Source organism: Eurosta solidaginis, chromosome 3 (genome assembly GCF_040869045.1).
Source record: "Eurosta solidaginis isolate ZX-2024a chromosome 3, ASM4086904v1, whole genome shotgun sequence".
NCBI lineage: Eukaryota > Metazoa > Arthropoda > Insecta > Diptera > Tephritidae > Eurosta > Eurosta solidaginis.
In genome coordinates this window covers 66379387-66405813 of record NC_090321.1, presented here as the reverse complement: position 1 = coordinate 66405813, position 26427 = coordinate 66379387, and the positions used below count along the sequence as shown (strand labels likewise).

At 36.2% G+C, this 26427-nt stretch overlaps 2 protein-coding genes across 11 annotated transcripts in view; both read right to left on the bottom strand.

The window, feature by feature from the left end:
• Window positions 1–1814: 1814 nt before the first annotated feature.
• The window catches only part of ReepA (Receptor expression enhancing protein A), a 79911-nt gene continuing 55298 nt past the window's right edge, over window positions 1815–26427 (bottom strand). For 6 of the 10 annotated variants that reach the window (XM_067772102.1, XM_067772100.1, XM_067772099.1 and 3 more), the window contains 2 exons: window positions 18659–19861; window positions 6912–12176 (listed from right to left, as the gene is read on the bottom strand). In XM_067772102.1, the coding sequence (XP_067628203.1) occupies window positions 18713–19861 (1149 nt within the window). In that variant the 3' untranslated portion in view covers window positions 6912–12176; window positions 18659–18712. Of the gene's footprint in view, window positions 2486–6911; window positions 12177–18658; window positions 19862–26427 lie in introns of those variants that run through there. The other 4 variants (XM_067772097.1, XM_067772096.1, XM_067772104.1 and 1 more) reach the window with 4 other exon arrangements.
• GrlHz (Gustatory receptor-like Holozoa) overlaps window positions 6912–26427 on the bottom strand; it is a 142015-nt gene continuing 122499 nt past the window's right edge. Inside the window, exon 7 of the mRNA XM_067772107.1 lies at window positions 6912–7204. Within this exon, the coding sequence (XP_067628208.1) occupies window positions 7146–7204 (59 nt within the window). The 3' untranslated portion in view covers window positions 6912–7145. The remainder of the gene's footprint in view (window positions 7205–26427) is intronic.

Genomic DNA, 26427 nt, shown 5'->3' with positions numbered 1-26427 from the left:
CAATAGTCACCAGTAGGTATGAAAACTACCCTGTATTAAAGCACACATCAACAGCTTTCATTTGATACCCATAATGTAAAAACACATCCCATTGTTACCCTGATCCTCGTTTTGGCATATATCTCGAGACGCTAGTCACAAATAGGTATGAAACTTACACTGTACTAAAGCACTCATCAACAGTTTTCATTTGTTATCCATATGGTATAAACACTTTCTAGGGGTACCCGGGTCCACGTTTTGGCCTATATCTCGAGACCCTAGTCACCAATATGTATGAAAACTACCCTTTACTAAAGCACTCATCAACAGCTTTCATTTGATATCCATATTGTATAAACTCTGTCTAGGGGTACACGGGCCCACGTTTTGGCCAATATCTCGAGACCCTAGTCACCCAGGGGTATGCAAATTACCCTCTACTAAAGCACTCATCAACAGCTTTCATTTGTTATCCATATTGTATAAACACATTCTATGGGTACCCGAGTCCACGTTTTGGCCTATATCTCGAGACCCTAGTCAGCAATAGATATGAAAACTACCCTTTACTAAAGCACTCATCAACAGCTTTCATATGATATCCATATTGTATAAACTCTGTCTAGGGGTACATGGGCCCACGGTTTGGCCTATATCTCGAGACCCTAGTCACCCAGGGGTATGCAAATTACCCTATACTAAAGCACTCATCAACAGCTTTCATTTGTTATCCATATTGTATAAACACTTTCTAGGGGTACCCGGGTGCACGTTTTGGCCTCAATCTCGAGACCCTAGTCACCAATAGGTATGAAAACTACCCTGTACTAAAACACCCATCAACAGCTTTCATTTTTTTTATCCATATTCTATAAACACATTCTAGGGGTACCCGCGTCCACGTTTTCGCTTATATCTCGAGACCCTAGTTACACGCGGGTACAAAAAATATCCCGTATCAAAGTATTCATAAACAGCTTCCATTTGATACTCATATCACAGGATTACCCAGGTCCACGTTTTGATCTCAAGACCCTAGCCAGAACGGGATAAAAATTAACCTGCGTCTGTCTCCTGATTCTGAGCTACCCCTCCACCAATTTGCAGCCAAATATGTTCATCCGTTACTTCCTCTTCAATCACTCTTTATCTATTAAAAAAAGCGCATCAAAATCCGTTGCGTATTTTTAAAGGTTTAAGCATTCAAAGGGACATAGGGACTTTGTTTTATACTATGTAGTGATGTACATCCATACATACCTATAAACCTACGCCCGAAGTTAAATAACGCAGCGAATGCTATATATGTACGTATGTATGTGTCGCATCAAGCCTCACTCAAAAGCAATTAGCGCGGACAGTTCACAGCGAACAAACACATATACGCATTTTTTGATAAAAATGTTACTTTTGTTTAAACAATTTGGCCGATATAAAAAAGGAATCAAGTATTTTTTTGATGCAGATCGAAGGTATATATTTCAAAGTTTTACTGAAAAGTAGAATTTTTTAAATCCCTCCATCCGTTTATGTTTTATAGCTGTGCAAACAAAAATTTTATGATTTTTTACTACATTTTGGCAATTTGCCACGCCCCTATAATATATACCTTCAAATTATATTAACTGTAGCATCTCACGTAGCTAAGCTTTCAAATGCAAAAAACCGTTTTAAAATCGGAGCATTCTGTGTGAAGTTATGTGCATACATGTCATTTAGCGACTTTATTTTATAAGATTTATAGATTGTAACAAATTTAGTGAAATTTCGCTTATTCCAAACCTGCTAACGTTTGAATCGCTAAACTGTTGAATAAATCATTCCAATATCCAGTATTGCAATATGGTTGTTGTTGTTGTAGCAGGTCCAAATTAAATGTGGTTACACTGATATTACAGTCCTTGGTCGGGAAAAATCCCGCGTCGCTCCGGTACCTAGAACCGACTGCCTTGGGAAGCGATTGCAATATGGTCTTTATTTAGTCTACGTGGGAGTAGTACAATTATACTTCAATATCACGTACTTCACAACAGCGTGTTTAAATCAAACTGATTAATGATTGCTCAGTTCGCGCTGCTTTTATACTCTCTGTTGCTTCGTTCGCATATTTCTCCTAGGGTCTAGACGTTTCATCTTCTAGAACTTCCTGCTTGGTTACCAGCCATATACATGTGTATTTGTAGCTTATGCTTTCTACTGCCATATACGTGTGTATATGTGAGTAACTACTTCGGCAGATGACTACATGCATGTGTGTGAGATGAGCTATCTCTTCGTCGCCTTCTACATAAGAGTGGCTGCTTTATTGTTGTTGTGCATTTATTTAGTAGCAGCTTAGTGATGCTAATATTCGTCACAATATGCTTCTTAATTATGCATACTTTTCTGTTTTAGATATTTTTGGTGATAAAGTTTAAGCGTTAGCGAAGGTTGAAATTCGGGAACAGGTCGCTGTGTTTGCGTTTTTACAAGAGCTTGTCCCGGTTTGCTGACTTCTTTAGAACTAACAAAAATGAGAGAAGAAATGAGAGAAAATATCGAAAACCTAATACAGTTCAAAGAACAATATCTAAGCTCTCAAAGGAAGCCTTCTAAAAAGTAAAACTAGGTACATTTTTAAGGAAAATAGTAGCACTTTGTATTTGTTGTTTTTTTAACAAAAAGAAGTTTTTGTGATAAAAAGGCGTAGTAAATATAGAAAGCGTTTTTAGCGCTTTTAGACCAGAAACAATTTAAAAATTCTGACGCAGGGCTCAGATCATGGCTGAGTTTTATGGTTGGCTCACCTCAGCAGCTGATTTTATTTTTTTCATTTCATTTGTATGGGGATTGTCAAAGGGAGATGGAAAACACAAATTGTAACCAACACATTGTAAAACAAGTAAGGAAGGTTAAGTTCGGGTGTAACCGAACATTACATACTCAGTTGAGAGCTATGGTGACAACATAAGGGAAAATAACCATGTAGGAAAATGAACCGAGGGAAACCCTGGAATGTGTTTGTATGACATGTGTATCAAATGAAAGGCATTAAAGAGTATTTTATGAGGGAGTGCGCCATAGTTCTATAGGTGGACGCCATTTAGGGATATAGCCATAAAGGTGGATCAGGGTTGACTCTAGAATGCGTTTGTACGATATGGATATCAAATGAAAGGTATTAATGAGTATTTTAAAAGGGCGTGGACCTAAGTTCTATAGATGGACGCCTTTTCGAGATATCGCCGTAAAGATGGACCAGGGGTGACTCTAGAATGCGTTTGTACGATATGGGTATCAAATGAAAGGTGTTAATGAGCATTTTAAAAGGGAGTAATCCTTAGTTCCATAGGTGGACGCCGTTTCTAGATATCGCCATAAAGGTGGACCAGGGGTGACCCTAGAATTTGTTTGCACAATATGGGCATCAAACGAAAGGTGTTAATGAGTATTTTAAAAGGGAGTGGGCCTTAGTTCTATAGGTGGACGCCGTTTCGAGATATCGCCATAAAGGTGGGCCAGGGGTGACTCTAGAATTCGTTTGTGCAATATGGGTATCAAACGAAAAGAGTTAATGAGTATTTTAAGAGGGAGTGGGCCTTAGTTCTAATGGTGGACGCATTTTCGAGGTATCGCAATAAAGGTGGACCAGGGGTGACTCTAGACTTTGTTTGTACGATATGGGTATCAAATGAAAGGTGTTAATGAGTATTTTTAAAAGGGAGTGGGCCTTCGTTTTATAGGTGTTCGCCTTTTCGAGATATCGCCATAAAGGTGGACCAGGGGTGACTTTAGAATTTGTTTGTATGATATGGGTATCAAATGAAAGGTGTTAATGATTATTTTAAAAGGGCGTGGGGCTTAGTTCTATAGGTGGACCCCTTTTCGAGATATCGTCATAAAGGTGGACCAGGGGTGACTCTAGAATTCGTTTGTGCAATATGGGTATCAAACGAAAGGAGTTAATGAGTATTTTAAGAGGGAGTGGGCCTTAGTTCTATAGGTGGACGCCTTTTCGAGATATCGCCATAAAGATGGACCAGGTGTGACTCTAGAATGCGTTTGTACGATATGGGTATCAAATGAAAGGTGTTAATGAGTATTTTAAAAGGGAGTATTCCTTAGTTCCATAGGTGGACGCCGTTTCGAGATATCGCCATAAAGGTGGGCCAGGGGTGACTCTAGAATTCGTTTGTGCAATATGGGTATCAAACGAAAGGAGTTAATGAGTATTTTAAGAGGGAGTGGGCCTTTGTGGACCAGGGGTGACTCTAGACTTTGCTTGTACGATATGGGTATCAAATGAAAGGTGTTAATAAGTATTTTTAAAAGGGAGTGGGCCTTCGTTCTATAGGTGTTCGCCTTTTCGAAATATCGCCATAAAGGTGGACCAGGGGTGACTCTAGAATGAGTTTGTACGATATGGGTATCAAATTAAAGGTATTAATGAGAGTTTTAAAAGGGAGTGGTGGTAGTTGTATATGTGAAGGCGTTTTCCAGATATCGACCAAAATGTGGACCAGGGTGACCCAGAACATCATCTGTTGGATACCGCTAATTTATTTATATATGTAATACCTGCCAAGATTTTAAGGGTTTTTTATTTCGCCCTGCAGAACTTTTTCATTTTCTTCTACTTAATATGGTAGGTGTCACAACCATTTTATAAAGTTTTTTCTAAAGTTATATTTCGCGTCAATAAAACAATCCAATTACCTTACCATGTATCATCCCTCTTTTCGTATTTGGTATAGAATTATGGCATTTTTTTCATTTTTCGCAATTTTCGATATCGAAAAAGTGGGCGTGGTCATAGTCGGATTTCGTTCATTTTTTTTACCAAAATAAAGTGAGTTCAGATAAGTACGTGAACTAAGTTCAGTAAAGATATATCGATTTTTGTTCAAGTTATCGTGTTAACGGCCATGCGGAAGGACAGACGGACGACTGTGTATAAAAACTGGGCGTGGCATCAACCGATTTCGCCCATTTTCACAGAAAACAGTTAACGCCATAAAATCTATGCCCCTACCACATTTCAAAAGGATTGGTTAATTTTTGTTCGACTTATGGCATTAAAAGTATCCTAGACAAATTAAATGAAAAAGGGCGGAGCTACGCCCATTTTTAAATTTTCTTTTATTTTTGTATTTTGTTGCACCATATCATTACTGGAGTTGAATCTTGACATAATTTACTTATATACTGTAAAGATATTAAATTTTTTGTTAAAATTTTACTTTAAAAAAATTTTTTTTTTAAAAGTGGGCGTGGTCCTTCTCCGATTTTGCTAATTTTTATTAAGCGTACATACAGTAATAAGAGTAACGTTCCTGCCAAATTTCATCATGATATCTTCAACGACTGCCAAATTACAGCTTGCAAAATTTTAAATTACCTTCTTTTAAAAGTGGGCGGTGCCACGCCCATTGTCTAAAATTTTACTAATTTTCTATTTTGCGTCATAAGTTCAACTCATCTAGCAAGTTTCGTCGCTTTAACGGTCTTTTATAATGAATTATCGCACTTTTTCGGTTTTTCGAAATTTTCGATATCGAAAAAGTGGGCGTGGTTATAGTCCGATATCGTTCATTTTAAATAGCGATCTGAGATTAGTGCTCAGGAACCTACATACCAAATTTCATCAAGATACCTCAAAACTTACTCAAGTTATCGTGTTAACGGACGGACGGACGGACGGACATGGCTCAATCAAATTTTTTTTCGATCCTGATTATTTTGATATATGGAAGTCTATATCTATCTCGATTCCTTTATATAAGTACAACCAACCGTTATCCAATCAAACTTTATATACTCTGTGAGCTCTGCTCAACTGAGTATAATTAATAAATATAAGGCGCGATAACCTCCGAACAGATTTTAGGCCGAGCTTCTCTTCCAATTGGCGTCGTGCTTCTTTTAGTTTTGCCTACAAATAGGCGGGACGCGACCTACTTGTTTTATGCAAACTCCGAACGGCATCTGCAAGGCAGATGAGTTTGATGTTGCTTTGCCCTAGGCGTGAATCCAGGATCTTCGGCGTGGTAGGCGGAACACGCTACCATCACACCAATTATTTATTGCCGTGGTAGTCAATTTATTATAAAAAATAGTGTCACATCACTCTTAAGTAATTTTTTTAAACGGTTTTATTTAGCTTGACTTGACAGACCGGCTGCACGGCCGTTGTGAACGAACTTTGTAATTGAAATTTAAGTAACTTCCCGATAAGCTACAAGCTTGAAACTTGGAATATAGTTCAGAAGCCGACGACAATGCAATAATAAAAAAAAAACTCCAACAGGTGGCGCAAGGATCGAGATATTAAAAAAAATCGTATTTGTGGTCCGATTTGGCTCATATTTGGAACACATAATACATACAAGAATAGAAAGCGACCTATGAAAAAAAATAACAAATTTGTTAGGATTGATAGTCATATATAAGATCAACTGAACTCTAATAAGGTTATGCTACGCTTCACATTTTTAGAAATTTCACGCGCCCAACGCTTTTATTTAATTGTCTGATCAACGCCCTAGATTGATGGGGAGTGTGATGACTAGTACCTAGGACCTATCTAATTCTAGCTTTTAGTATTATTATTACTTCATGTAAGTATTGTTTTCAATAAAACTGTTTAACTAAAAAAAATTGTTTAAATTATTTTATTTAGTACATGCATCTAATCTAGCGCATTATTTTCCCAAACACACAAGTATTGTAAAATTGTATGTTTTCTATCCATTCCATTCGCCTAACACCAACACGCAGATTTTGACAATCTGAACAAAGGTTCTTTGTTGCTGTAGAGATGAGCCAACCATATAGTTGAACCGTGGGTCAGATTCAGCGAACCAAAGACCTTAAAAAAAGTATTGGCTAATTTTGTGGTCTAGTTATTAGCTTTGAGCTTTGAAACCATTGAAATTGAAACAAGTGAACAGTAAATGTCATAAATAAGAATTTAATAATTTCTTTATAACTTTACACTTCTTAACTTTTTAAGTGGAGAACTCATGCCATATTACTAATATGTCTTGGCCAACTCTTACATGCAACTCACTTATGACTAAAAACGAGACAACCATAGATAAATCAATTACACAAGTTTAATTCATGCTAAATTTTTACTAAAAAATACATACATTAAAATTTTTTTTAATTGAAAACCACCTGCACTACGCTGGCACAATTTCTTGCATCCGCACAAGCCATATGACAGATCCTTTCTTTTTCACTGCAAACAAGACCAAATTAAACGAAATGAAAAACGGATACAGAAAAATTTAAATATGTAATAACCTTAAATATAAGCTCCTTTTTTTGTTACATACTTTTTCTACAATCTTTCTCTAGTCACTTTTACATGATATTAAGAATAAATAATGCTTTGGGAGAGAAGTGGGGTATTCTTTTTTTGTTTTTTATGCATATGTTTTATAGTTTTATAACAGTCCTAATACTTATTTAAAAAAAAACACAACCACATACACCTATGTGCCGAAAATTAGTAGCAAATATTATCAAGCCCAATTTTAGTAGTTGGTTTTCTCCTTAGCGGTATTCATACAAGTCTTGTTAATTCGTTCTATGTTAGGTTTCTCTAAACTTAGTCCTCTGCTCTGAGACCTTTATTTAGATCTATTGTGTTTGACCTTTCAGCCTATAACTGTATTAATGTATTTAAGCACCTCTTCAGACATTTTACTCCATATCAAGAAGGCATTAAAGTCACGCCACCTAGATGGGAGTATCTGCCTTGCCAGAGCGACGTATTCGCAGAGAACGTGAACCGACGTGTCATCCTCCAGTTCACAAAATTCGCGCATCGGATGGATTTAACTTAGTACTTATGCACGTATGTAGGTGATAAATTAGACTATAGTTTCCTGTATAGTACCCAGTCAGAGTTCGATTGCATGCTACGGGTGCCCAATGTGGTCGCCGAGCCTAAAGGACAGACACTGGAAGTAACTACAGACCTGTTAAAACACCGATCTCAGAATCGCTACGGGTTGTCTTCTTATGTCCCCAGAACACAATTTACACAGTTTGACGCGAGTTCTCCCCATAAGGCAGAGAAATGAAATGCTGAACAAACAGTTTCTGTTGAACACCCAGAAACCTTGACATCCCAACATATATCTTATTGAAGAGGTCCCGCCTCTCAGGAATTAAAAAGTTCGACATCTGCGAACTCAGCCGTATGTAGAAAAAAAGGAGAAAGAGGTGCTAAGAGATATCCACCAAAAAGTGTCGGACCTCGATACCAGGAATGGCCAAGCGAACTCCGTTCTTAAAGTCAAATACCCTAAAGTCGCTGTAGGGTAAAACAACTTCCCCAGGGAGAGGCGCGTCACTCTACCTCAACTTCGATCTGTAGCAGGTTGAATTCATGGGACCAACTATCTTTTCAATTGCAATGTCCACCCCTGCTGAGGCTGAAACTTTCCTCGGACTCCCGTAATAGGATTTTGATGACAATTTCTGAGTGACCACACCTATTGGATGGGGCGTGGCACTGCTTAGATCAAGTAGTTTGGCTGATACTCTCGTTGCTGAGAGTATAAATAATTTGGCCTACCTTTGCCCTGGTTTCCCTAGTGTGTACCTTTGTGAGTTCACATAACGACTCTGGACCATAGAATGCTGCTAAATCACCTTGCTTGGCTAGTTAGTCTGCCTGTTCGTTACCTTCACATCCCTGATGTCCGTAACCCTTCCTTAAAAAACCGTATTTTTTGCTCACTGATCATTTAGGACTCCAATGTATTCATTGCATGGATGTCTGCCTGAAAAATAGTGGGATAGCATTTAATTGGTATCGATTTGTTGAAGTTCGGCCCATGGATTTGAACCATACCTCTGAGTTAGGCTCAGAGTTCTGTCTCCAATGGACACCTCGAAATTCCGTAAGATTCAGAACGTAGTGGCCATTGCATCACGTAGTTGCAATACGGGATGTTTTTTTATAAATTTATCGAGTTACAACCGACTAACGAATTGACAAGTCAGGTGTGAAACCCGAGAAAATATTTTAGATAACACAGGCCGACAGCATCTCAGACCCAGAAACCAAACTATATATGTATTTTCGAAGGATTTTGATGCGATGAATCGAAATCTGGCCTCAAAATTGCTATATCACCTCTGGTTTTCGAGATATCCTAACCTAAAAGTGCAAAAACACCGCTTTTGTCCATATTTGAGGTTATGTAACCTTGCAGATGTTTTCTTTCCCCAAAATTAAAGCATGGCATCTTTAAGTACAAGTCTTCTTCTTTCAAATGGCGTTGAGTTTGCTCAAATATCATTTTCATATGGTGTGAGACAAAATTTTAAGAAAAGTAAGACTCAATTCAAGAAAATTTGTAATCGACTATATCATGTCTATGTTATCTCAATCGATTTTCAGGTGTAAGAAAATATTGAAACATGAAAATTTCAAAATGCGATATCTCAGCGAAAAAACAAATTGATATTTGAGCAAACTAAACGCTATCTGAAAGTAGAAGACTTGTGTTTAAAGTTGTCATGCTATAATTTTGGTGAAAGAAAACATCTGCAAGGCTACATAACCTCAAATATGGGCAAAAAGTAATTGTATACCGATAATTATGCTTTGAAGCCCTTCAGTGAGCACATATCAATTGCTGAGTAACTGTCAGTTCAAAAACGCAATATCGCAGCATATTTCACAAAAATGCTCTAGCTCAGAATTAGTTTCTAAATCGCTCTATGTGAGAGTTGGGGTTAAGTATGCTCTAAGTTTTCCAAAATTTTTTAGAAGCGCCTTATCTCAATCCATAATGTATTGGATTTCTTAAATTAAATTAATTAAAATACTTAGATAAAATAAAGAGAATTACAGATACAATTTGTTAATAATATGTGTTGTTATTTTAGTGCACACAGGTGTACGTAAGTCGTTTAGTAAAGTTTTGCTGGGTCACTTAAGCTTTCTTTAATATATAATTAAGCTTTGACCAACAATTCACCATCAGCTTTGACAATTTTTTATTCCATTTTTTTATTTTAATGCTAATTTTTCTGAGCAATGGCTCCAAACAGGTGGGCACTTAGCATATGAATACGCTTTGATTACTGAGAAGCATTTGCAATCCCGCCCCCAATTCCAACATTCGATATGAAATGAACAACAGTTACTATTATTGCTGACATTCGCGTTTAAAGCGCTGTCACATAAGCAGTTTTTCATACAGATGTGTTCAACGTAATCTTATAGATTGCATGTATTTGTATGGGGAACGCAAAATAGCCTATTTGTCGCTCCCCATGCAAACGCATGCAATCTACTCATCTGGCAACGCACGATGCTGCATCGAAAAAGTTATGTGTTCCGGCCTTTAGCATCAAAGAAATCATGACTGCATACCTCTGATTTATGGGCCAGTTAAACTTCCTAAACCCTACCGCCATAGTCGTAACCATACCCATATCCATAACCATCTCCAATGTGATCGATTAATGGTGCCTTAACCTAAAAATCGTGAAAATTTCATAAAATGAAGAAAACGCAAAAAATTACAAACATTTTCCACAAAAAATAAGTGTCTTAGTCATAACGCATCCAAAACAATGAATAAAATCTACAAAAAGTTATTAAATTCACCAACTCAAATATTTTTAGGTTATGGATATGGCGAAAAACCAAAAACCAATTGGTTGGCTATGGTTTGGTTATGGCGTTAGCGTTATGGTATGGCACCATTAAGGGTAAATTAATGGTGTCTTATAACCATAAAACTATAACCAGATAAAACAGCTGATCGAACCTACCTTATGGAAATCAATGTATTCGATTAATGGTGCCATACCATAACGCTAACGCCATAACCATATCATAGCCAACCAATTGGTTATTGGTTTCTCGCCATATCCATAACCTAAAAATATTTGAGTTGGTGAATTTAATAACTTTTTGTAGATTTTATTCATTGTTTTGGATACGTTATGACTGAGAGACTAATTTTTTGTGGAATATGTTTGTAATTTTTTGCGTTTTCTTCATTTTTATGAAATTTTCATGATTTTTAGTTTAAGGCACCATTAATCGATTACATCAGGCATGCTTAACCAACGAAACGATATCATTTCGTTACGATAATCAACGTTAATAAACGAAACGAAGTCATTTCGTTTCGTTTATTAACGTTAAGATCGTCAAATTAACGAAATGATTTCGTTTCGTTTTCTGCCATATCAAAACCAAATCAAATCGTTTATGTTGATTATTAATTTCAAACTATGCTGGCAAAGCTGATTGATGGCGGAGTCATTAAAGGTGAAAGCATTATCCAAGCTGATTGCAACTTTTCTCATGAATTTTGACAGTACGAACATTTCTCAGAGTATTTTTGACATTACCACCAACGAATTACACAAACAAATTACATAGAGTTTGTGTGTGTATGTGCGCTCGTTGTTGCCACCTTACGGCTTCACCATGGCTATAGCATTGCCAGCACAATTCAAACATAAATTATCACGTTTTCGTTAACGTTTTTAACGTTAACGAAAGCTTTTCGTTTCGGTTAAAAACGAGATACAATTTATCTTGATAATTTCTTTATCGATACTATTTCGAAGTGTTTCAACGGAAACAGTGGAAATTTTTTGATAAACGATTAGCTTAACGTTAAGGTGCATCCCTGGATTACATTGAAGATGGTTATGGATATGGGTATGGTTACGACTATGGCGTTAGGGTTAAGGAAGTTTAATTTGCCCTTTAATCAATTACATTGATTTCCATAAGGTTGGTTCGATCAGCTGTTTTATCTGGTTATGGATAAGTCACCATTAATTGGCCCTATAACAATTACAATTACATCAAAAGTAATTGTATGGTAATTGTAATTTCTAATGTAATTGTAATATGAGTGCACTTCTGATTGCAGCAAAGTTTTAACAAAATTAATACAATATTCCTTATTTATCAATATGTGCGCGCCTAAAGAATTTCTCGGCTACTTAAAATATTCTTTGCTTCTTCTTCTTCTTGGTTATTATATTTTGGTCGATGAGTATGCCTTTAGGTATTTGAATTTGATCGTTTTGCTTTTTAGAGAAAAACATATCTTTTTCTTAATCTACTTCTCGGTTTTGCTGCGCGCTTTGGTTGTGGCTACGTTGACTTTTTCAGACTTTTTGGTACGTGGAAGAGTTGTGTAACTCGCTGACATAACCTGCAAAGAAAAAAATGACACAAACTTTATTAGAAGAAAGAAACGCAAAAATGTTCAACAAAAACGATTTTATTTGCATTTTCAAAATGTCAGCGGCGATCACGAACAAAAAACTCCCAAAAGCCAATTGTCCACCGGTGGTACTCACGTTAGGTTAGGTTGAACTTACTCACATACTTAATTGGCGCTTAACCGTTTAAACGGTTATGGCCGTTCAACAAGGCGCGCCAGTCGCTTCTTAGCTCCACCAACTGGGGCCAATTGGTCACTCCAAGAGAGTTTAAATCGTTTTCCACCTGGTCCTTTCAGCAGAGTGGAGACCACCCTCTTCTTCTGCTTGCATAGGCGTGTTCCGATAAAAAAATACTTTATTAGCCGGAGCGTCATCTTTCTTTCGCATAACATGGCCTAGCCAACGTAGCCGCTGCGTTTTATTTCGCTGGACTATGATGATATCGTAGGTTGAACTGGCCGGTCAATAAAGACCTCACAAACACTGAATATGTCTATAGTGTTACTACCAATCAGTTTCTTCAACCCTTCTGTAATTTCAGACTTCCTAGGGATCCAAGGGGTTGTGTAGCGCAATATATAGCTTGTTCAACCGAATTGTCAACCTCACCTTCGAGCAGCGAATCCCGTTTCACTAACAGACGAGGCTCTGGCGACCACAAACTCCTCATGGAACTTGGGGTGGGGAGGGAGGGATGGCCTGAAGGTTTAATGTGGCCATATAAATCGTTCCCGAGATGGTCGGGCTAGCACCAGAACCTTATCGCAACAACAACAACAACAACATAGTGTTACTAGAACTTGTTAAACGGCCAAAAGGAAAACCCCTATTAGTTACCAGGACTTATGTTATAGAATAACTCCGTCGTCTTGGCAAGTATTAGAAGTTTTATAAGTCCTAGCTTAATTGCTGCCTTGAGAACTGGCAACTCTGCCGCCATAGTAGCTGGAGCCTTGAGCTCGTTTCTTCCTGCATCTCGCACTTTCAGCACCTGTTGTAATTAACAAGGCCACACGTATGAGTAAGTGACGCCAGAACCATGCCCGTTGTGAACCTTTAGGGATATGAACAGCTTTGTGAATCTTCCATAATTTATGCTGTTTTCTTCACGGCTACAATTTCTGGCAGCCTATACTTATTTATGGATCCACTTAGTAAACATCCGATCCGACCTCTTCCGTTAATTTGGAACCATCGTTATCACATGTATAGTATGTTCAGTACCCTTGCGCCAATCCTCCGTCTCTCTTAAGGCCTCAAGATATCTTTCGAAGCTTAGCAAGGGAACATGTAGTTCGTTCGTCCTATATTAGACAGCGCTATACTGATATGGCTATACCGCCAGCACTCAATCTGTCCCCGAGGCCTTAACCCTTGTTGCAGTTTGTTAACACTATGATTTTGCCAATTAGGTCTGTAGGCGGGATGTGTGACTGCCCACCAAACAAGTATGGAAGCATCTAAGCTGATCCAGTGTCATGCAACGTAGTAAGGCATTTCCTTTGCTCTGTTGTCAAAGGTAGTTGTCGGTAAGAATACCTTTTGAGTGGGATCGTCCATGATCTAGCCAACGAAGCCTTTCGATTTTTATTAGCTGCACTATGGTGATAACTGAGTAAATCTTCAGAGGACATTTCATCTGTTTTGCTCGTCGAGTGGAGATTGTTATTTCTCAACTGCTTATTCAGTCCAAAGTCCCGCTTTTTGGCAAAAGTCTCCGTTAAGTTTCTAGGCTGCTTCGCTGTAAACTCTAATTCTTAATATCTGTCGAGATTCTCCTTGTAGCAGTGCTTCGCCTCATCCAATAGGTGCTATCACTCACAAGTATCTGTCAATAGTAACAATAAATACTTCCTCTAATAGCGCAACTGTTAAGGCCAATCACATGAATACCAAAATCTTTATTATATGCAGAAGGAGCCGCAACTCGGAAACCCTTGGAGCGTATTTCTGTAAAGCACAAATTTCTGTAAAAGTTAAAACATCGGTGTACCCGCACCCTTAAGAAAGCATCAATTTCAACATGTCTGGACGACAAAAACTTGGTTTTTGGAGGAGTCGGTTCCTCTGAAAATTGAATAGATGTCTAGTGTTATGTGGAAACCTTCCACATGTGGGACACACATTAGGTATATTAGGGTTTTCGTCTGGATATTAAAAAGGTCACCTATTGCAATCCCTTAATAGCTCAATTTCTTCTTTCACTATACGTGGTATTTGAGCTGTCTTAGGTTAAGAATTGACAAACGAATTTTCCAAATTTATATGGATGATGTTTAGGCCCCGCAGGCGTTCCTTCACATCAAACGGTTGGTAAATATGTACATATATTGCGAGATCTAATTATAGGATTTTCTTTTATTCACTGTCGTTCATATTAGCGACGATAAAATTATGTCCAGCTGGTCAACTATCTAAGATGTTTACATTATTTACAAACATCCGTTGAGCTGATATCATATATAGAGGGACTATGGCCCGTTGCCATTATCGTGCAGTCATCTGTGTTAGAAACTACGTTAACTCCTTCGGGTGGGAAGATGAGTTCGAAATATGGAAACTAAACCATAGTGCATATAGGACACATCTCTTTAGCGTCACTTATTCTTACTAGATTTCGTTTCTTAATGTCATATACGCCTGCCCTTCCCTTTAGATAGTTTCCCTCCAACGGATGGAAGGACGTCTTGGCAGCCTTGCCTTGTTGCCCATGTCTAGAGATTTTGCGGAACACATGCTGATAGTTTGCTATACGAAAGCTTGTGACATACATAGTTAGGGAGAGTCAGAGAGCACTGTCTGCGCTAAGCCAAACAGGATTGTGATGTCAAGGCTAGTTCCAGTTTATTATAGACTGAAGTTAAGTGATAAAATTGAAGAAAAAACAAGTACGGAAGGCTAAGTTCGGGTGTAACCGAACATTACATACTCAGCTGAGAGCTTTGGAGACAAAATAAGAGAAAATCACCAGGTAGGAAAATGAACCTAGGGTAACCCTGGAATGTGTTTGTATGACATTGGTATCAAATGAAAGGTGTTAATGAGTATTTTAAAGGGAGTGGGCCTTAGTTCTATAGGTGGATGCCTTTTCGAGATATCGCCATAAAGGTGGACCAGGGGTGACTCTAGAATTTGTTTGTACGATATGGGTATCAAGTTAAAGGTATTAATGAGGGTTTTAAAAGGGAGTGAACCTTAGTTGTATATGTGAAGGCGTTTTCGAGATATCGGAGCAGGGTGGCCCAGAACATCATCTGTCGGTTACCGCTAATTTATTTATATATGTAATACCACGAACAGTATTCCTGTCATGATTCCATGGGTTTTGGATTTCGCCCTGCAGAACTTTTTCATTTTCTACTACTTAGTATGGTAGATGTCACACCCATTTTACAAAGTTTCTAAAGTTATATTTTGCGTCACAAAAACCAATCCAATCACCATATTTCATCTCTTTTTTCATATTTGGTATAGAATTATGGCATTTTTTTCATTTTTCGAAATTTTCGATATCGAAAAAGTGGGCGTGGTCATAGTCGGATTTCGCCCATTTTTAATACCAAGATAAAGTGAGTTCAGATAAGTACGTGAACTAAGTTTAGTAAAGATATTTAAATTTTTGCTCAAGTTATCGTGTCAACGGCCGAGCGGAAGGACAGACGGTCGACTGTGTATAAAAACTGGGCGTGGCTTCAACCGATTTCGCCCATTTTCACAGAAAACAGTTACCATCATAGAAGCTATGCCTTTGCCAAATTTATCATGGATTGGTAAATGTTTGTTCGACTTATGGCATTAAAAGTATTCCAGACAAATTAAATGAAAAAGGGCGGAGCCACGCCTATTTTGAAATTTTTTTCTATTTTTGTATTTTGTTGCACCATATCATTACTGGAGTTGAATGTTGACATAATTTACTTATATACTGTAAAGATATTAAATGTTTTGTTAAAATTTGACTTAAAATTTTTTTTTAAATGGGCGTGTTCGTCACTCGATTTTGGTAATTTTTATATAGCACACATATAGTAATAGGAGTAACGTTCCTGCCAAATTACATTATGATATCTTCAACGACTGCCAAATTACAGCTTGCAAAAGTTTTAAATTACTTTCTTTTAAAAGTGGGCGGTGCCACGCCGATTGTCCAAAATTTTACTAATTTTCTATTCTGCGTCATAAGGTCAACCCACCTACCAAGTTTCATCGCTTTATCCGTCCTTGGTAATGAATTGGCAGTTTTTCGGTTTTTCGAAATTTTCGATATCGAACCAGTGGTTATAGTCCGATTTCGTTCATTTTAAATAGCGATCTGAGATGAGTGCCCAGGAACGTACATACCAAATTTCATCAAGATACCTCAAAATTTAATCAAGTTATCGTGTTTACGGACGAACGGAGGGACAGACCGGCATGGCTAAATGAATTTCTTTTTTCGCCCAGCTCACTTTGATATATAGAAGTCTATAACTATCTCGATTAGTTTATGTCGTTACAGGCAGACCTGTTAAATTTGAATTAGCATTAGTAATCAATTAATTAGATGCATATTTTAATGGCCAATGATTATTTCAATTGTTTTCCGTAAAAAGCAATTACTAATTGATTACCATTAGAAAAAAATAAAAAAAAAATCATGACTTTTTCCGATTATTGAAAAAAAATCAAAAATAATCAAAAGTAATCAAAAAAGGCCCTTTTGATTACTTTTGATTATTTTTGATTTTTTTGATTTTTTTTGATTTTTTTTTGATTTTTTTGATTATTTTTAATTATTATTTTTCTGCTTTGTTGAAAGAAAAATTCTCGTTTGTTGCATTAAATTATTCCATACAAGTACATTTTAGGATGCAATATTAAATCGTAACCGCTTATCGAGGCAAATATATACATGCACATGTATGTAGAAATTATTCCGTGCGTGCAACAAACGAGAATTTTTCTTTCAACAAAGCAGAAAAATAATTAAAAATAATCAAAAAAATCAAAAAAAAATCAAAAAAAATCAAAAAAAAATCGAAAAAATCAAAAATTATCAAAAGTAATCAAAAGGGCCTTTTTTGATTACTTTTGATTATTTTTGATTTTTTTGATTTTTTTTCAATAATCGGAAAAAATCATGATTATTTTTGATTATTTTTTTAAATTAATTGAAAAGTAATCATTAAAAATAGAAAATAATTGCAAGTAATCATTAAATGTCGTTTAAAGAAAATAATCAATGGAACGGCTAATGATTACCATTAGTAATCATTATTTAACAGGTCTGGTTACAGGGTACCGTTATGCGAACAAAATTAATATACTCTGTGAGCTTTGCTCAGCTTCGTATAAAAATACGAGTGCTTATGGGAAGGCAATAAGCAAAGAAAAATTAGCAAAAAACCCAAAGCGTGAATTTAAAAACAGTCGAATCAAAAAATATTTTTAGTACTTAAAACTAAAAAAAGTAAACAAAAACAACCAACCAATGTTAAGTAAAATAAAATAAGCGAGAACTCATAGTGTTTGCGGAATGTGCAAAAAAGGAAATAAACTTTTTAAATAATTTGAATGTGCTAAAAAAAAATTTTTTTATAATTAGAGTGGAGAAAGCTATTCTGCACGCAAAATCCAACATTCGCTAATTATAAAACTCCATTGCTAAAAAATATCTAAAACAGTATCAAGTGCGCAGAAAAGTATGCAACATTTATTACCATATGGGCATAAGGAACGACCGCTTAAGTCCTATGTAAAAGTATTGGAGTTAGGCTGTTATTCCTTGTAACGATATGCCAATAAATGTTGCATACTTTTCTGCGCGATTGATAATGTTTTAGATATTTTTGGCAATTAAGTTTTAGCGTCAGCGAAGGCTGGAATTCGGGGACTGGAAACCGCTAAGACTATATCACGAACAGCAAACAATTCTGCCCCCGAATCCCAACCTTCGCTAACACTCCATCGCCAAAAACATTATCAAGCGCGCAGAAAAGTATGCAACATTTAATACCATATGGTCGCAAGGAATAACAGCCTAACTCCTATACTTTTGTGTAGGACCGGTAGGCGGTTATTTCTTTTGACCATATGGCTCTAAATGTTGCATACTTTTCTGCGCACTTGATACTGTTTTAGATTTTTTGGCGATGGAATTTTAGCGTTAGCGATTGTAGGAATTTGGGGGCTGAAGTAATATTGCTTAAACCTAAGAGTATGTAACATTAAGAGGTATTATACAAATTGTTGCATACTTTTAGGCGGGCTGATATTTTTTACAGATGCTTGACGATCTAGTTTTAGCTAGCCATTTCAAGAATATTGGTGCAGAGCAAGCAAGGAAATCAAATGAAAACATCAAAAATCAAAGCAACAACAAGCCAAACAAATAAACATTGCGGAATTTGTTGAACAGCAGAACAAGAGCAATTCAGTTTCGGGCAAACTTTCGAACATAGCCAAAGGAAGCGTTTTTTTTTTTGCTTACATTTGTAAGAATTCGATGAGATACATTCAAATATGATTGCTTCCTTTCGTTTTTCTATAGCTGCGTCTCAAATGGTGGTGTGGCGGTATGGGATTTATCCACATTTCCATCCAATTGTTTATCACTCACACTACTGTTACTGCCGAAGTGAAAAAGATTCGTTTTAAAATGCTTAAACATGCCCTTACTCGAAGGAGCTGGCGAAGGGCTACGCGATGAACTGTCAACAGCATCTAAAGCGCTATTGGATAATGTACTTGAGGGGGAGCTAGCAACGTTAGTAGCAAGGCTAGTTGGGGCTAGATGTGCTGGGCGTGCTGGGCGTGGTGGTGGTGGCGCTTTACCTTTGTTGTGTTTGAGTGGACGTGCATTAGATGCAGTATCATGAACAGCACATGTGCAGAGACTTGATGATGTTGGATTGTGTACAATATTACCACGAAATTTATTTTTGATGTCTTGTAAAGTATCTTGCAGTTCTTTAGCGCTTTCTTTTTTATTATCAGTTTTTTGTATCTCGGCTGCTGTAGCAGCGTTTTGCGTTATAGTTTGCGAGCTCTCGCGTAGCTCAATGGACGATTGTGGCATATTTAGCATTTCGCTGGCTTCTGCGCACTCATTGATATATTTACTTTTCTCCATATCAGTTGCTTTTGTCACTACATCATCCAGTTCGCCTGCATCATCATCGGCCAGTGATGGCAGCGCATCGGAAAATTCATCGCTTTCGTTGTCCTCATCACTAATTCGCCCCGAGTTGAAAGTGTCAGCGTCACTAATAAAGTCAACTTTGGCGTTAAAAAGTGCTAAATATTCCTCCACTGGCATAAGCTCAATTTCCTTCTGCGCCTTTTGCATTGTTTCACTATCAGCCGATCCTTTGCTCGGCTCTTCGTTTACAGACCTTTCAGTACTTGCAGTTTCAAAAGTAGCACCAACATCACCATTCTCAGCTATTGTTTCCATTTCTGGTTGTGTCTCTGTTGCTTCTTTTGTATTATTATCTTCAAGTGCCTCAAGAGGCGTTTCCTCTAAAGTTTGAATGCATTTAGGTATATCAATAGCTATTGGAGTTTCCTCGAATGCTTCACAATCATCAAACTCGTTTTCATATTCGAATTGTCTGAAGCCAGGCATATGAAATTGATTTACTGCATTGAAATTTTGCTCTTGTGTCCTAAACTGTTGGCGCTCATTTAATGGCTAGATATTACGGTTTTAAAATAAGATAATAAAATTAAAAGTAATAAATACTAAAAATTTCTAAAGCAAATCAAAAAGGTACAAATTTAAAATTTTTTTAAATCTATTTAAAATTTGTGCTGTCACTACACTTTTTCCAGTTTAAGTTCAGAAAATTACGATTCAAGTTCAGAAAATTGCAATTCAAGTTCAGAATTTCCAATTTAAATTCAGAAACTTACAATTCAAGTTCAGAAATTTACAACTCAAGTTCAGATTTTCCAATTTGTGCTGTCACTACACCTTTTCCAGTTTAAGTTCAGAAAATTACAATTCAAGTTCAGAAATTCCAATTTAAATTCAGAAATTTACAATTCAAATTCAGAAAATTACAATTCAAGTTTAGAAATTCCAATTTAAATTCAGAAATTTACAATTCAAGTTCAGAAATTTCCAATTCAAGTTCAGAAAATTACAATTTAAATTCAGAAAATTGCAATTCAAGTTCAGAAAATTACAATTCAAGTTCAGAAAATTTGTCAGGTATTTTTTTTTTCATCCAATGGAAATAAATGTATGCAAGTGGAGCTCATAGACTTGGCTTCCCCTAATCCGCAAGCTGTGGTTCCATCCAAAAATTCCTCCTCAAAGTTCCGATCCAAAAAATTTAATTTAACATCTTGCTTAAGCATTTACTATCAAAACGTTAGAGCCTTAAATACTAAATTAACTGACTTATATTTGAAAACCATTCACTGTAACTATAATATTATTGCTTTTACCGAAACATGGCTGAAACCCAATGTTTTAAATTCCGAAATTTTTTGCGGTATCAGACCTATAGAAATGATCGCTTAAATAGGACCGGAGGTGGTGTCTTGCTAGCTGTACATTCTTCTATTCCATCTGAAGATGTTAATTTAGCCGAAGTTTATTCCATCGAGTTTAAATGCATCCGAATCTTACTAGGCCGGGGTCATATTTACTTAGCCGTTTGCTATATTCCACCGTCTTCTGATCTATAAGTGTATATGTACGTTATTTCACTGTTACAATCAGTCAACTCGATGATAAAGCCCACGGACTCAATGATTGTTTTAGGCGACTTTAACCTGCCACATATATCTTGGAATACCGTTGATCACAATATTGTCCCCGTATCATCCAAGATGCATAACAATGACTTTTTAGATGGAATTACTGATCTTTGCCTTAATCAGATCAACTTCTTTCCGAATAAGTATAGAAAATTCTTAGACTTAGTATTTGTTGACGACATATCTAAATTCTCTATAAATCGGTGTGAACCTCTTGTTTTGCCAGAGGACGTTTACCATCCTTCTCTTGAGATAACTTACGAAATCATAAGCACCGAAGTCGGCTGCACTAACAAAACACGTGTCTCTACCAGATGCTTTGATTTTTCCAAAACTAATTTCAACAATTTAAATACAGAGCTTTCTGAGATAACGTGGCCTCGATATAAAGAGGATGTAGAGGAAAATGTTTTACATTTTAATAAAACCATTTATACTTTATTTGAAAAACACGTGCCCAAACGCACATGCTCATACATTGAACCAGTGCAAGCTTGGTTTACTAAAGATTTAAAAGCTTTAAAAAATAAGAAATCACGTTTATTCAAATTATATAAGAGAACCGGTTTACATTCTCATTATGCACATTACGCTATTTTCCGTCATAAGTATTTTGAACTTAATAAAAAGTGTTATAAAGCTTACATATGTAAAATTAAAAGAAACATTATATGCCACCCCAAGTCTTTTTATGATTTCGTAAATTCTAAACGCAGAACTAACGGGTTTCCTTCTGCCATGAAGTTTAGAAATAGCATTTCCAGCGACGATCAAGAGATTGCAAACTTCTTCGCTCAATTTTTTCACTCTAATTACTCTGCTGTGGTTGATTCATCACCTACAAATTATCCGTATGAGCTCCATTCTAGTAACTCAATATATGCCCCACATTTGCTGCCTGAAGATGTTCTAATACATCTAAAGACCCTAAAAGAATCCTTCAAATACGGTCCCGATTTGATCCCAACATGTTTTCTTAAAAAATGTGCGGAATACATTTACCAGCCCCTTTCTGATCTGTTTAACCTCTCTTTAAAAAATGGCATTTTCCCGACGGCTTGGAAGGAATCTTTTCTTATCCCACTCCATAAAAAAGGAAGCAAGTCGTCTATTGAAAACTATCGTGGAATAGCAAAGCTCTCCGCTATCCCTAAGCTTTTTGAAGCAATCGTTACTAATCACCTTACATTTTCGATCTTAACATTGATAGATAGTTCTCAGCATGGCTTTTGTAGAGCCAAATCAACCACAACCAATTTGCTTGAATTTACAACTCACGTCTTTAATGGGTTTAGAAACAATCATCATACCGACGTTATATACACTGATTTCAGCAAAGCATTCGACAAAGTACGTCACTCATTACTTGTTTATAAACTCGAATTGCCTGGTTTTCAACCTGGCCTAACTCGCTGGATCTCCTCCTATCTTTGCGGTAGAACTCAAAGAGTCATTTTTAAAAACATTTGTTCGAATGTCATCGATGTTCCCTCCTGTGTGCCTCAGGGCAGCCATCTCGGTCCTATTTTGTTTTTGATCTTTATAAACGATGTTTCCACAACTATAAAATATTCTAAAATTTTAATGTATGCCGACGACGTAAAACTTTTTAAGTCATACGCGTCGGTTGAAGAACGTTCTGTACTCCAGGCGGATTTAAATCGTTTAGTTACTTGGTGTAATGCGAATTTTATGCCTCTGAAGATAGAAAAATGTGAATCCATGTGTTTTTCACGTGGGAACATACAGCTTCCTACACAATTAATGGCCAAACTCTGGAAAGCGTTGATGTTTTTGTCGATTTGGGAGTTACAATGAATTGCATACTTAGTTCCAACCAGACCTGTTAAATAATGATTACTAATGGTAATCATTAGCCGTTCCATTGATTATTTTCTTTAAACGCCATTTAATGATTACTTGCAATTATTTTCTATTTTTAATGATTACTTTTCAATTAATTTAAAAAAATAATCAAAAATAATCATGATTTTTTCGATTTTTTTTGATTTTTTTTTGATTTTTTTTGATTATTTTTACTTATTTTTCTGCTTTGTTGAAAGAAAAATTCTCGTTTGTTGCACGCACGGAATAATTTCTACATACATGTGCATGTATATATTTGCCTCGATAAGCGGTTACGATTTAATATTGCATCCTAAAATGTACTTGTATGGAATAATTGAATGCAACAAACGAGAATTTTTCTTTCAACAAAGCAGAAAAATAATTAAAAATAATCAAAAAAATCAAAAAAAAATCAAAAAAATCGAAAAAATCAAAAATAATCAAAAGTAATCAAAAGGGCCCTTTTTGATTACTTTTGATTATTTTTGATTTTTTTGATTTTTTTTCAATAATCGGAAAAAGTCATGATTTTTTTTTTGATTTTTTTCTAATGGTAATCAATTAGTAATTGCTTTTTACGGAAAACAATTGAAATAATCATTGGCCATTAAAATAGGCATCTAATTAATTGATTACTAATGCTAATTCAAATTTAACAGGTCTGGTTTCAACCCTCATATTAATGCCACAGTCAATAAAACGAGAGGAATTTTAGCATTTGTGAAAAGATGGGCAAAAGAGTTTAGTGATCCTTACGTTACAAAAACCCTTTTTACATCATTGGTGAGACCGATATTAGAATATGGATCGATAATTTGGAATCCGCGTTATCAAGTTCATGTAAATAGAAATCAATTCAAAAACAGTTTTTACTTTTCGCCTTGAGAAATCTTCAATGGGACTCTCCGTATAATCTTCCTCCTTACACTAATCGAATAAAACTAATAAATCTTCCTACACTTGCAAGTCGTAGAGAAATGCTAGGTGTACTATTTATGGCTAGACTTTTAAATGGATCGATTTCAAGCCCATTTCTTTTGAACGAAGTAAACTTGAATGTTCCATGCCGAGTTTCAAGGCATTATAAACCTATAATTCTTAAACAATGCAGAAGCAATTTCCAACTACACGAACCTTTTCTATGTTTGTGTGAAGATTATAACTCTCACTCGAGAATAATTGATGTTTCGGACTCGCTCTTTGCCATAAAAAAGACGGTTCTATCTTCTCTTAATAATAAAAAAATTATTTTACTTTTAGTCTATTGTATTTTGTGAATCTATATTTCTCAGCTGATGAGTTTCTCTGTAGCTGAGCGGTTTTGGATCTCGGCGCTTAAGAAGCCACTGCCTCTCAAAGACTCGGTAACAAAAAAATTATAAATAACACATAAATTAAGAAATAGGATACATATAAAAAAAAAAAAACAAAGTATGTATGAATTAAAAAAAAAAAACCAAAAACAGGATTAGCCTGGTTTAATCGGGCCACTTGAGGGCAGTGCGCTGCCACAACGTCCGAGAAAAAAAAAAAAAAAGATGGTATCTATGTGTTAAGGAAGCATTGGACATCTTAACTCCTTTAAATCAATTTTGCGAGATAGCGAAGAAAAAACTCGCTCATAAGAAGCAATTGCAATGCCATCCAGAATTATCCTCCATTTGATTTCAAGGTTCGGGATATACACACTTTGAAGAAAACTTGGGGTGCACTATACCCAAGCCACCATTTTGGCAATATGGTCAACGAAGCATCAACACTTCCGCAAGTAACATATAAGTATAAAATTAATTAATTAAAATAACTTTTGAAAATTAACACCCTACTTATAAATTTCTGAATTCGAACTGTAATTTTCTGAACTTTTAATGTAATTTTCTGAACTTGAATTGTAATTTTCTGAACTTGAATTGTAATTTTCTGAACTTGAAATGAAAATTCTGAACATGAATTGTAATTTTCTGAACTTGAATTGTAGTTTTCTGAATTTAAATTGGAATTTCTGAACTTGAATTGTAATTTTCTGAACTTGAATTGGACAATCTGAACTTGAATTGTAAATTTCTGAACTTGAATTGTAAATTTCTGAATTTAAATTGGAAATTCTGAACTTGAATTGTAATTGTCTAAACTTTAATTGCAATTTTCTAAACTTGAATTGTAAATTTCTGAACTTAAACTGAAAAAGGTGTAGAATTGGAAATTTCTGAATTTAAATTGGAAATTCTGAACTTGAATTGTAATTTCTGAATTTAAATTGCAAATTCTGAACTTGAATTGTAATTTTCTGAACTTTAATTGTAATTTTCTGAACTTTAATTGCAATTTTCTAAACTTGAATTGTAAATTTCTGAACTTAAACTGGAAAAGGTGTAGTTAATCTAGTTCAATAATTCGATTCACCATTTAAGAGTTTTTTCAAAACACGATACGAACCCAGACTCCCTGAAGAAGGTAAAATAAGGTAAGCTTTGCTCAGCTGAGTATACAAAAGTAAAAACTCTGTGCTTCGCTTTTAACATAAACAGCCAAAAAGATGCTAGAAATTACCTCAAAACGCTTTTTCATGGTTGTATATTGCGAAATCGAAGTCTAACCCCGCTAGCTATAGCTCTCGACCTCTCACTTTCTTATTTCATTGACCCTTAACCGTTTAAACGGCTATGACCGTCCAACAAGATGCGCCAGTCGCTTCTTCGTTGGGCTAACTGGCCCCAATTGGTCACACCAAGGGAATTTAAATATTTTCCACATGGTCCTTCCAGGGGAGTGAGGCCACCATCTTTCTCTGCTTCAATAGGCGGGTTCCGATAGAAATACTTTTTTTGCCGAAGCATCGTCTTTTATTCGCATAACAAGACCTCTCGAACTCACCCTATGCTAAAAGGATCATATCGAAAGGGTTTTTGTAAGGCAGCATTGCACTTAGTAGGTACTCGATCCAGAAAAGTATTGAATCTGACTTCTCCATCGTAAAAACAATTGAATACCCAAGAAGTACTCATTATCAAAAAAGTACTCATCATCATCATTAATTGTTGATTAACCTACTCGATTTGCGCCACAAGTCTGGCCAATATCTCTGTTTCGCAATAACTGCCGCCAATCGGGAGCACCAATGTAGTTTTTACACTTTTTTCAATCTATCCCTTCCAACTCAGTGGGGATATGCTGCTCACTTCACTTCCAAATGCGGGTTCCGATAAGAATACTTGTTGAGCTCGAGTGTCTTCTTTCATTCTCGCATAACGCCCTAGCCACTGAAGCCTTCAAGGACCAACCCATCTTATTTCGTCACCATCCAATTTTCCAAGCCATACACCAGGACAGGTATGATGAGAAGCTCATAAAGCGTGATTTTTGTTCCTCAATAGAGTACTTCATTTGCCAATTGGTTATTCGGTCCAAAGTAGCAATCGTTGCCAAGAATGATTCTCTGTATGATTTCTCAGTTGCCATTGATTTCACTGTTAATGCTACTCCTCGAATAAACGAAGCCGTGGACAGTCTCGAATTTCTTTCCGTTAACAGTGACAAAAATGTCAAGGGGAAAATGAGCCGATTCCTTTTTTTGCTGAAGCATAACCCACTTTTTCTACCTTCACATAATCTCCACGATTCGGCGTATCGTAAAAATGTGGT